We start from the raw sequence: 13647 nt of genomic DNA on the forward strand, positions 1-13647 counted from the left end.
TTGATGGATTTTAATTCTTTTAATGAATCTAGGTATTCAATCCGGATTTTAAGTGATTCTCAGAAATTCAAGGTGTATTCAATTAGAATTTTAATATTGTTTATTAAAATCCTTAGAAATCCGGATGTATTCAATTAGGATTTTAAAGAAGTTTATAACATTCTAGGTGTATTCAATTAAAAATTGATTTTAAAGAATTTGAGAAAGTTCAGGAATTAGAGAGAATTAAAGAGATTTCGTAGTGTATTTTAAGCATCTACAAATCTCACTTCTCCTCATGAGATTTCGAGGGAATTAAATAAAAATTTCGTATGAAATCTCTACAAATGAATAAAACTCTATAAAAATTCATGAATTTATAAATCCATTAAAATCTCTCAAATTTTCAATTGAATACACCTCGCTAAGTTTTACAATGAGCCTCTTGTTACCGTAATTCACTCAAATATAAGTATAGGTGTTGCCAGTTTATAGTGAGGCCCACCCCGGAAGGCCCAAAATCTTCGGCCGAAAAGAATCAGTTGTGTTGTGCGTGTGTGCCGAACTAGAGAGGTTGATTAGCAGAAACTAGAGTGTAGGCTGAAGCTCAAGCGTCAATGGCGTCTCGGTCACTCTTGCGCACTCTCAGACGGAGCAGCGGTGTCAGCAGTGTTAGTCTTGGTGTTGGTAGATTGTTGTCGTCAGGAGGAGCAGGTGCTGTGAATGCTGAGTTTGTCCAAGATTCTGAGGAAAGTGACAACCTGAAGAGCAGAGTCTTCAGGCTCAGGCAGCCCAAGCGAAGCGCCACCAACGTTCTTCAGAGATGGGTCTCTGAAGGCAACCCAATTTCCATTTCGGACCTCCGCCAGATATCGAAGGACCTCAGCAAGTCTCACCGTTACAAGCACGCCCTCGAGGTTGGATTCTCTTTTTATATGTGGGAAATTGGCCAAAATGTTCATTTTTCAAATCCCAATTGCTGAAATGATGGGGTTTTCAGTATGATGTGATTACTTTGTGGCCGATATTTGATCGATATGTTGTCAATATTTGGTTTAGTTCAGCAATTGGGGTTTGATTTCTGATTATTAGAGCCAATTGCCCCCTTTCCCTTTTTTCACTGTTTGATATTTTGTGTTTGGTTAGCTAGAAAACGAAGGAAAGTCGAAGGCTTGGAATAGAATAGGAGATTTTACAAGTTTCCATTGCTGAAATGATCAAAATCAAACAATGACCACATACCAATCAAATATTAACAACGTATTGACAAAATCCTGAAAACTGAACATTTTAGCAATTAGGATTTGTATTTTCATCGTTTCAGTAATTTCCTAATAAATATTACCTTTGCAATATAAAGGGTTGGCTTTTGGCAAAGGGTTTAAATGATGTCATGTAAATTGCTTAATCCAAGTATTGTGTGCATGAGCATTTAAAAACGGATAGCAAACCCAACCCGTTTAAATTCCTATAAGTTTTTATAATGTTAAAATGAAATGTATGTGCAGTGTGCACTAACTTTTCATTGGTTCTAGTTGAGCTTGTCGGCACTAGACTTGTGCTTACTAAGGTTTTAACTTTATTTCACTTGCAATAGGTATCCTTCTACAGCTTCTAAGTGTACCCAGTAGGCTCGTTTTGTATGTAGGATTGGATTGGAATGGATAAGCCCTTACATTTAAGGCATACTGATGGTAGAATTAAATGATTTTTCATTAGGAGGGGATTAGAAGAGGATTAGACATGAAGAAAACTCATCCCTTCTAATCCTACAATTTTGGAGAGAATTGAAATGGATAAGTTTGCTTAATGAGTAATCCATCTTCTACCCTCTAGTTGGTCATAGTGTTTTCGTTTCTCACCTCAATATACCTTGAAGTTATGGAGTTATCCATTCCAATCCAATCTTACATACCAAACGAGCCAGCATGTTTTCACTTTTTTTTTCTGGTTTAAAAATGTCTAAAAGTAAACATATTTCTTGTTTTCAAAACAAGAATGAAATTGGGAACACAACAAAATGTAATCTTCGTATGGCTCTTTCAGTTCTCTGTTTCAGTGGATTCTGTTTTGTGTTTTGTACAAGCTTGCAGATATCCGAGTGGATGGTCAGCCATAATGAATTTGAGCTATCAGATTCTGACTATGCAGTCCGCATTGTCTTGATGACAAAAGTTTTTGGCATCGATGCTGCGGAACGATACTTTGAAGGTCTACCTCTTACTGCAAAAACAAGTGAAACCTATACTGCTCTCCTCCACTCATATGCTGGGGCAAAATTGACTGAAAAGGCTGAGAACCTCTATGAGAGGATAAAGGAATCTCACCTGTCCCTGAGTGCCCTTACATACAATGAGATGATGACTATGTACATGTCAGTGGGGCAAGTAGAGAAGGTCTCTATAGTTGTGGAAGATCTGAAATGCCACAAGGTTGCACCGGATATCTTCACATACAATCTTTGGATTAGTTCATGTGCTGCAACTCTAAAGATTGATCAACTTCGACAGATTTTAGATGAAATGAGACATGATCCTGGTTTTGGCGAAGGATGGGAGAGATACATTAACCTGGCAAATATATATGTTAGCGTTGGGCATCTTGTGAATGCAGAGTCCAGCACTCTAGTAGTTGAAGCTGAGAAAGTAATCACACAAAGAGAATGGATCACGTATGACTTCCTTATTATTCTGCATACTGGTTTAGGAAATAAGGAAAGGATTGATCAGATATGGAAATCCTTGATAATGACTGGGCAAAAGATGACAAGTAGAAACTATATTTGCATTCTTTCTTCATACCTAATGCTTGGCCACTTAAAGGAAGTAGGAGAAGTTATTGATCGGTGGAGGCAATCAACTACTACAGATTTTTCTGTTACTGCCTGCAGTAGGGTTTTCAAAGCTTTCACAGACATTGGGTTGACTGAAAAGGCCCACAACTTCGAGATGCTTCTGATTCAGAAGAACTGTGATCCTACAAATTCGTTAGAGTAGGAAAAAAAAAAGAGTTTTGGTGGAGATAGTGGAACGTATATGCAACAATTTATGATGTCTGGATCATTTTATCAAATGACTGAATTGTTTCTATCTTCTTATTATGTGGTTGCATCCATGTGCTCCTTGATCAAGAAACAATTTGTGTAGATTGTTGGAGAATGGAATCTCATATCAGGTATATGATAATAAAATATACAATTAATGTATGAGAAATTCGATCCTTAATATCATTGAGCCCTTTTATGATAAAACTCCACGCCTAGTAATAAGTAATTATGTAAAAATAATATCGGTGATGTTGGTAGTGGCCATACTGAAGTATGACTACTTGAATTAATACTTACTTTTAGGTATATGATAATTAGTTTTTACAAGGAATTAGGAACTTTTTATCATTTCCCATTTGATATTGTTGCTGCTATCTTGTGGGAAAGGCAGCTTAAGTTTAAATCAAATAACACATGCCCTGTATTTTGGTTATGATCATGTTAACAGTTAGTCTACTCCAGTTTGAGGCTATGCATTTCAGAATTCAAGCACACATACTTTGACAATTGCTGTGTTACTTATTCATTTCTGTGTGTGAAAAATTTGTGTCTCCAGATCCTGGCCATATATATATACATATGGTTGGGGGACGCATACATTTTGACACACACTTTGTAGAACTCACTTCGTAATGTTTTTTCAATGATCGTGATTGTATATATTTGAGTATGTCATTCATAGATCATCCTTCCAAAAAATAAGACAAATACAATATCATTAAGACATTTAACTGTAGTGAAAAATATAGACAAATAAGGTTCTGCAAAAAAACACTAAATTTAATCCTACAGTAATGATTTCAGATTTGAATAATTTTTTTGTAGATATGAACTTCGATGTAAGACATAAAAGATAAACAGTTGAATCATTGAAATACATTACGAAGTGAGACTCACAAATGTACGTCAAAAACTTATGTCCCAAATCCTAATCCATATATAGATATATGATATATAAAAAATGCATTTACCTATTGCTAGCAAAGATTTAGCTGCCTTTGCCCTCGGGACTGAAGCGAGAGTAGCATCCTTTTTGAGTTCCGAGCTTCAAGCTATCTTTTCGCAACAAAATGGGAAAGGTTTTAGGAGATCAACTTGTACGAAATGGATTCATTTTGAGGACCTGTGATATACTTAGTAGATCAAAACTTTAAGATGGTGAATCCATTTCAAGGAAGGTTTTTTCAAGTTGTAGACGAACCGCTTCAATAGTATGAATATTTTGTCCTGTGGCACACACAATAGAGCTGCTCTCCAAAAGTCCTCATTTTGAGGACCTGTGATGTCTTTTTTCACGAGTCTCAGATTAATCTTATGATAAATTAAGCTATCAATTTAAATAATTTATATTACATGGAAACAAAATACTAACTAAAATAAAACAAAAAACTAGTCTCTTGATCAATATCTAAATCCAGCAAATTCAATTGCATAAAACCCTAATAACTTTACACATCTAATTTCACCCAATCTTTTATCAATAATATTCAAATCCAGTTAATTACAAAGAACCAAAAAAATTGAGAATCTATGGTTTCGAATATTGGGATCGCATTTCTTCGTCTTTTTTCATATGAGTCTCAGATTAATCTTACGATAAATTAAGCTATCAATTTAAATAATTTCTGTTACATGGAAACAAAATACTAACTAAAATAAAACAAAAAACTAGTCTCTTGATCAATATCTAAATCCAACAAATTCAATTGCATAAAACCCTAATAACTTTACACATCTAATGTCACCCAATCTTTTATCAATAATATTCAAATCCAGTTAGTTACAAAGAACCAAAAAAATTGAGAATCTATGGTTTCGAATATTGGGATCGCATTTCTTCTTGAACGCTTGAACTCTTTTATGCATGAAATTTTTTTACAACCGTGAAAATTTTGGAACAGATCCCTCTCCTTTTTTTCATACAAGAAAAGGAAAAAAAACTCAGGAGGAGAGCAGGGTAGTGAACAATCGAGAGAGATGGAGAAGAAAAGGGATGTGGAGGAGATAGACGGTAAGGAAGAATTTAATCACTTTGTAGAATTATTGTGTTTCAGTATAACATAAAGTATTTAAATTGATAACTTAATTTACCATAAAATTAATTTGATGACTCATATAAAAAAGAGCCTCACATGTCCTTAAAATGAGAATATTAGACAGCAGTTGTAATATATACAAATAAGATTTTGTAACTCTTTTCCAATATATGCATGATGATTGACCCAACTTCAATTAATTAATTATCGTCGAGTTGCCAGCTTGCATAAGATATTGTACATGTATTCTGTAAAATGATATATTTACGATGGAAAGAATAAATTAGTTACAAAACTTGTCTAAATGAATAAAAATGCATTGAACGATGAAAATGTATGGCCACGAAGAAAAAAATGAACCACTTTTCAAGTGACTTCCTAATCAGAAAGCAGAGTTGCCACGCACACATAGCAAATCATTGACAACACTCCGAAGACCGCAGTACCTGCAAATTACTATTAAGAAAAAGAACTTTCATTAAAAAGTAATATGACGTGATACATAGAAACAACTTGTTTGAGGACTAAGACACCGATAATCCTTGTGCTGAGGACTATAACCTAAAACGATACGGTTTAGACCGACTATCTAATTAGTTTGCCGCTGACATATGGTTCAAGGTGGGGAAAGCAGAGCCAACCATAGACATGAAGATGAGAGTAGGTAGGTGGGTGACCAAAGATGACGGAATAAGGAGAGTTCCAACTAAGAACCGAGGTAGGATGATTTTTTTTTTTTTTTTTTTCGGTTAAAACCACAAAGTCAATCTTACTTCAATATTGCTATCATGGGAAGTAACAATACTGTATCATTATTAAAAAAAGAAGGAAAATACAAACCGTTAAAGGGGATATAAAGCTTAACTTTGACAATAATAACACCCATAACAAACAAAACCTCAAACAACCAACACAAAATATGACAGGACCAACAAAAGATCATCTATCTAAAGCGGTAGTATGGAAGCCCTACATAATCATGCTGATAATACGGCAAAATAAAATCAGGAGGAGAATCCCACCAAACAAGACCAGTAAAAGATGAACCATGATTTGCAAGTAACTCGATTACCTTCCCTATAAATGTAAGAGCAGTCTCGACCCACAAAATGTGTGGCAGACCAGCCTTATGTAATAAAGACCTAGATAATGTTGAAATGTGATGATGTTTATGTTCAATAAGCCCATTTTGTTGAGGAGTATGAAGGCAAGAGTAATGTCCATGATAGAAATTAGAAAAAGATTGATTAACATACTCTGTACCATTGTCACTTTGATAAACCATAATCTTACAGTAAAAAATGTTACAAACCATAGCAACATAACTCTTAAAATGATCGAACACTTTAGATTTTCATTTCATAGGATATATCCAAAACCCACTAACAGAAGTAACATGAGATATCCGCACATTAGAATGAACAATATAGAACAAGGACGAAGAACGAGTATTATTAGAGTAAAACGGAAGTTGAGTAGACTTCTTAAGGGCACAGCCCTTACAAAAGGATTTTTATCAACTTTAACATCAACCTAGACTAGAACATAGACTAGACATGACAGGAGACCAAGGGTGATTGAGCTGTTGATGCTAGTTGGAAGAACAGATAGCAGCGAACGCTTGGGAATGGAGGAGGTGGTAGAAGTCAGGGTCAACGGATAAAATCCATCCACACGGCCTTGAAAAATAAGAAATCAAAGTCATAAATTTGGTAGAAACTAGAAGAAAAAAAGGGAAAAAACTAGATTTTTTGGGGTGAAAGGCTAACAGAAAGAAGATTTTTGCGAAGTTCAGAATGAGGAAAACATTACGGAGATGGAATTTAGTAGGACCAAGAGTCAGAGGAATTGTACCAACGGGGGTAATATTCATCAAATCACCATTACACAAATAATCATTACTTGAACTGGGATAAGTGTTGCGAAAATTAGATAACCAAAATTAAACTCATTAAGTCTCAAATTTTAGTGCTCGCAAGTATAAGATTCAAATGACAGTATAGCATATAAGCACGGGTATCGTCCCATAGAGATCGAATTGATTCTGAAATCTTACTAACTAAATTGAAACAACTCATAGTGGAAAAGCTCTAATGGAAAAGATATGAAACTTCAAAATTAAACTAAAATAAAATAAAGCTTGAAAATAAAATGCATGTAAATTAAAAATTGAAAACATAAGAAAAGAAGACCTATGGCATCTGAATTCACCGTAACCAATTCTACTCAATTCCCTTAATATGTTATGCTCAAGTAGTTCCCCAATATTGATGATTGATTTTCCCTAAATTATTCGACGGCCATGGCATCTGGTTACATCAAAAGTATCATTTCATGTTAACCCTCTATGACATCTAGATGAATTTAAACAAGTAAGAACCCATTAAGCTCTATAAAAATCTTTGAAAAATCACACAAACCGTAATTGTATGGCATCTATAAATAGGTGTTTATGGTATCAACTGCAAGAAGCTAAACCCAAGTTAAGTATGACATCTACTCTAACTTGCATCCAATCAACATAATTTAAACCTAGATGGTGATCAAGCATCTAAATAAAAATAAGCGCATTACGAATAGCAAAAGATACTCTATAAAGATGAAAAACTTGATAATAATAATGCCACGAGGCAATTAAATATTCATGATTAGGCTACATCGTAGCCCTAGAAAAGAATAGAAACTAGAAAAGCTCTTCCTTCTTCCCTTCCTTGCCGCAGCCCCTATGTAGAATTGTGCTTTATTTTTTTATTTTTTATTTTTTTCTAGTTGTTGGCTGACTCTCCACAAGGAGAATGGATCTCCTTAATATAAAACTCACGGCAAGGGCATTAAAGGCTAATTTGAAATCCAATTAAAACCCCACTTAACTCCTACGCATAATGGACTTTAAAAACTTATTAAAGAAAAGGATGAAAAATAAACGGAAATAATAAAAATTAGAAATCAAGTTCTCTCTTAAAGTCCATTGAGTAGCATTCCCATGTCCATTTGATTCCAAAACCACTCGGTTTCATCTTCTTGTTGTAATGCACATGTCTTCGCGCAGCTAGTTAGCCTCGTGCTCCACTGGAATTACTCTACACACCCAAAAAGCTCATTTTTCACTTCATTTCTGCATAACTTCAGTATTGAATGCCTATAAATTAAAACAATATAAATTAGTGCATTTAACCCATTCATATATACAAAATCCAAAGGAAGTATATGATAAAAAAAAATGTGAAAATATGCACACATCAAATACCCCCAAACTTAGACTTTGCTTGTCCTCAAGCAAAACTAAAGAAAACACAAAGACTCAAAAAATAAAAAATAAAAAACAAAATAATAGCTAACTTCTAAATTTTAATCTTAGAGAAAACCCAACCGTGAGATAACTTTCAAGAAATAAACAATAATAGTTCAAGACATTATCTAAGAGTTAACCAAATTTTAATAAACCAACTTGGAGTGTAGTATGTGTAATAGCCATGCCAATGCAATTCTAAACTTCTCAAAATCATCATATGCAAACAAGTGAGCTTCTCACAAGACATACACACTCATCACTCATATTTGTGGGTTAACGTGTTTCACTCAATTGATCTCACAAAACATGCCACCATATGCTTGCTTGTCCACCTAACTCGCTATCAATATCAAGTAACTCCTTGGATCAAAAGAACTTTATTACGATTGTAATGGGATTAAGGATGATAGGCTAATGAAAGAAAGGTTATAGAAAAATATAAAGTGCAAATAGCTTGTAGAGTTTTAGAATTGAATTTGAGAGATTAATGCTTAAACTCATGAAGCTCATCAAAACGGCACAAAACTTGAAATATTTTTCATTTGATTTGATCTTTGGAACACCCTTTTTTTTCGTAACAAGCAGTTGATTGTTTTTTCTTTTTTTCTTTTTTTTTTCCTGTTTTCTTCTTTTACAGCAATCATCAACATTTTTTTTTCTTTTTCTAGTCCATAGCAATATTTAGCTCCCAAAACTTTGAACTCTCTCCTCTTAAAGAATTAGTCTACAAGCCTTTAGATGGATATGATTTTTTTTTTCTTGAAGCTAGGTAGGGACAATTTAGGTTAAAGAACAAGAAAAGGCTCAATGGGCTAAATAGGAAAAATAATTATAAGGTTAGAAAGGTTCAAACAAAAGAAACAAATGCCTAAATCACTTTCAAGTTTGTTATGTGAATTGAAGCAAGTTCTAGAGATACATGTAAAAATGAGATCATACACACAATAATAAATGAGATTGATGCATAGTGGTTCAATTTATAATAGGCTCACAAGGGTTACATAAGCTCACTAGATTTACATATGAAACTTTAAATCATGATCTAGTTTCACACCAAAGGCTATGTGCATATATATTTTCCAACTCATGCTCATAAAATATATGGTTAAAACAAAGATAATGTAAAGAACTAATGTCAAACTTAAATATCACAACCCGCCCTAGGCCCCCACCATATCCCGGGCCCGACTCCGCTGTAACATGATATTGTCTGCTTTAGGCCCCAACCACGCCTTCACGATTTTGTTTTTGGGAACTCACACGAGAACTTCCTAGTGGGTCACCCATCATGGGATTGCTCTCGCACAAACTCGCTTAACTTTGGAATTCCGATGGAACCCGAAGCTAGTGAGCTCCTAAAAAGTCTCGTGCTAGGTAGAGATGAGAATATACATATAAGACTTACAGGATCCACTCCCTTAGGCGATGTGGGATGTTACAATCCACCTCCCTTAAGGGCCCGACGTCCTCTTCGGCACACTTCCGATCAGAGATTGGCTCTGACACCAAACTGTCACATCCCGGCCCGGGCCCTCACCACATTCCGGGCTCGACTCCGCTATAGCACAATATTGTCCGCTTTGGGCCCCAACCACGCCCTCACGGTTTTGTTTTTGGGAACTCACACGAGAACTTCCCAGTGGGTCACCCATCATGGGATTGCTCTCGCGTGAACTTGCTTAACTTCGGAGTTTCGATGGAACCCGAAGCCAGTGAGCTCCCAAAAGGCCTCATGCTAGGTAGAGATGAGAATATACATATAGGGCTTACAGGATCCACTCCCCTGTGCGATGTGGGATGTTACATTAAATGTCTTAAAAGTTATGAGGAAATAAAAACTGAATATCATCATTGTATGAATTGGGAAGCAACCAACAAGAACAAGACTCAAAGAAAAATAAAATGTTTCTGGATTATTCAGAAGTTTATATCTTTTATGTATTTATTTATTTTATTTTTCTAGAACTAAAACGAAGGAGACTAAAAAAAATGAGTAAAGAAAATAGAAAACAAAGGTACATAAAGAAAAATTAATCAATAAAGCTCTTGGACAAAGAAACTTCCTAGGTTTAAAAGAGACATGCAAGTAAAGATGTACATGGAATCCACCCCCAAACTTGAATTTTGTAGTGGCATCAAAGCTAAGTGATTCCAATTTCTGCAAAAATACAAAATAATGGGTAAGCTAAACAAGAGATTGAGGAAAATAATTTATTATTAAAAAAACTAAAAAATGTAACAATCCAATTAAGTAAGGAATATAATCAAATTTGATCCCCAGCAATGGTGCCAAAAACTTGTTGCGAAAATTAGATAACCAAAATTAAACTCATTAAGCCTCGAATTTTAGTACTCACAAGTATACGAATCAAATGATAGTATAGCATATAAGCAGTGATATAGTCCCACAGAGATCGAATTGATTCTAAAATCTTACTAACTAAATTGAAACAATTCATAGTGGAGAAGCTTTAATGGAAAATGTTTATACCATATTTAGGGCCTCGTATTTAGACCTCGTATAAATACTCGGAGGACTTAAATGTAATTATGTAATAAAGGAAGGGGCAAATATGTAATTAGGGGAGGAGCCCTTATTCTATAAAAGGGCCTCCTCACCCTCACAAACCCTAGATCTCTCCTCACCCCTCTCAAAGCTCTCACTCATAGTGCTCTTTCTCTCCCTCACTTCTCAGAGAAATATAATACAATCAATGTGGACGTAGCCTAAACCTTAGGGTGAACCACGATATATCTTGTGTTATTTACATTACTTGCATATTCACGGTCGGATTTACGTTGTTCCAAGACCTCCGATTTTGTGCATCAACATTTGGCGCCGTCTGTGGGAATCGACACAAAAAACTATGTCGGTTCTCTTTCATTTTTTCACCTCCACCGTTAATCTGCAAAATCACAAAAACAACCCAGAAACAGAAAAGATCCATATCTCAAACACTTCTCACAAGCCCACAAGGAAGATAACACTGAAGTCACATCCTGCTTCGTCTGATCATCTTCATCTGTTATCTTTGTTCCATCTTCCAGGACAGCTGCTTCCTTCCACCGCCAAATCTGACTGAGACCGAGATCGAGATAGAGGCAAAGAGCTGGAACTGGAAGTCATTAAATATTGGTATCTCCTCTCTCTACCATTTTCTATTTCAGTTTTGCATCTGTTTGAGTGCGTTTCAGATCTTCGAAGGTTTGCTTTTGTGAAACAATAATCAAAGAATTGGGGTCAACAATGGATCTCTCCACCGTGAGCTCCACTTACACGAACAACAACATCACATTCCCAAATTGACCCTAATCTTCTCTCTCTACACTTTCTCTCTCTCCTTTCTTTTTCACTAACAAAGGAGCTCTGAGAGTTGCAAACAAAACACAGAGAGGAATTAAAGACATCCATGGCTTGTGCAACGACAAGACCCACATTTTCTTTCCACCTCTCAACCATTTTCCCCTCAAAACCCCACAAGTTGTCTGCAAACTCCATTGATGTGTCAAAGGAAGACAAAAACTCCATTGATGTGTCAAAGAAGGACAAACCCATTTCAGACGAACCCACATCGCCCTTGATCACAGCCTCGCAGACCACTGACTTGCCGCGGCCTTCGATCCAGTTCACTGCGGCAGGCTTCTTGTCTGAACAGTAGTCCTCTAGTTCACTGCGGCGACGGGTTTGCGAGTCCCTTCATTGAGGTCGACTTCGAGGGACAGCGACAGCGGATTCAGACCAAGCCCAAAGATTTCAATCCTTGCTGGAACGAGAAGGAGGCTATGCGCGATTGAGAAATTGGGTTTAAATAAATGGCCACCAATGCATCTGAGTCCTCTCATGCTCCTACTGGGAATATGCGCCACGACAGCATTCGTCTCTATGTGGATGCACAACGTGGCAGCAGCTGTGATAATGATGCCGATGGCCACTAGGATCCTCCAGCGCTTTCCAGTGGGTTCGGACCAGTCCGTTGCCGTGAGCAAGTTCCGCAGGGCGGTGGTGCTGGGGGTGATATACTCCGCGGCCATAGAAGGGATGAACACTCTCATTGGGACAGGTGTGAATTTGATATTGGTTGGGATGTGGAAGAGCTATTTTCCAGAGGCGAAGCCCATCAACTTCAGCACCTGGTTCTTTCTAGGGTTCCCTCTGGCCTTGTTAATATTCTTGGCTTTGTGGGTTATACTTTGTTCCTAAGGAATTCAGACCAGACTCCATTACAGCATTTATGCAGCTCCTTATTCCCCTCTATCTTCCTTTCTCTCCCGCCGCGAGATTCGACTTCAGAGGGAACTCCGCCGGCTCGAACGGCTAGCTTCTCTCCTCGCCATAGTACGCCGACGTTCTATCTCTCAGCTTTTTGGAATCGAAAAAGACCTAAGCTGTTCTCGAAATCGAAAAAAAAAGACCAGAAATGGCGTGCGGGGCTGCGCTTCGCTCTGCTCTGCTAATAGGAGCGTGGCGACTCGCGAACTCTCCTCCCCCAGGCTTTCCACCACATGCCATGTACAAAGTTGAACCTGCAGGCATGGCTGCTCCCATTCCTCCATTGCTTTTGTCGGTAAAAGCAGAAAAGAAAAAAAAAAGACACTCCACATGATTTTTTGTCTACCATCTACAAAAGGGAAAAGAATATTTCAGAAATAGAAAAGCAGTGGGTTTATGCACTTTTGAAGATTCTCACGGAGGAAGCAGCATTCAAATTTGCAAGTGAGAAAGGGATTAATCTTGTATCAGTCATAACAACTGAGCAAGGGTTTCTGGTTTTTGTATGATGTAATTTATTTTTCTTATCTTTCGGAGACATCTGTATAAACCTCATCAGAGGGTAAAAAAAAAAAAAAAAGCCCAAAATAAATGGGCTGGAATGTTGTGTGGAGAGCGAAGGCCCATAAGCCCAAAATAGCACCAACCAGGTCATCAAAAGTACGCCCAGTACTCCATAATTATTCGGCAACCCGCCGCTATTACCACCAACCAGGTCATCAAAAGTACGCCCAGTACTCCATAATTATTCGGTAACCCGCCGCTATTACCACTAACCAGGTGATCAAAAGTACGCCCAATACTCCAAATTATACATGAGCATTACTTATGTCATGCATATATAAACATTCATGAGCATTACTCATGACAATCATACATAAACATTCATGATCATCATTCATGTCAGCATTCATGAGCATCATTCATGTTAACATTCATGAGCAATCACTCATGACAACATCCATGAGCATCACTCATGTCAATCAACATAAACATTCATGAGCATCACTCATGTCAAACAGCT

The 13647-nt window shown here is 36.7% G+C and overlaps 1 protein-coding gene across 1 annotated transcript; it reads left to right on the forward strand.

Moving 5' to 3' along the window:
• Positions 1-486: 486 nt before the first annotated feature.
• Positions 487-3208, forward strand: LOC126586651 (pentatricopeptide repeat-containing protein At5g09450, mitochondrial). The gene is made up of 2 exons (XM_050251570.1): positions 487-896; positions 2073-3208. The coding sequence occupies exons 1-2, from the start codon at positions 597-599 to the stop codon at positions 2973-2975; spliced, it is 1203 nt and encodes a 400-aa protein (XP_050107527.1). The 5' UTR covers positions 487-596; the 3' UTR covers positions 2976-3208.
• The last annotated feature ends 10439 nt before the right edge of the window (positions 3209-13647 follow it).

This window comes from Malus sylvestris, chromosome 10, assembly GCF_916048215.2.
Source record: "Malus sylvestris chromosome 10, drMalSylv7.2, whole genome shotgun sequence".
NCBI classification, from domain to species: domain Eukaryota; kingdom Viridiplantae; phylum Streptophyta; class Magnoliopsida; order Rosales; family Rosaceae; genus Malus; species Malus sylvestris.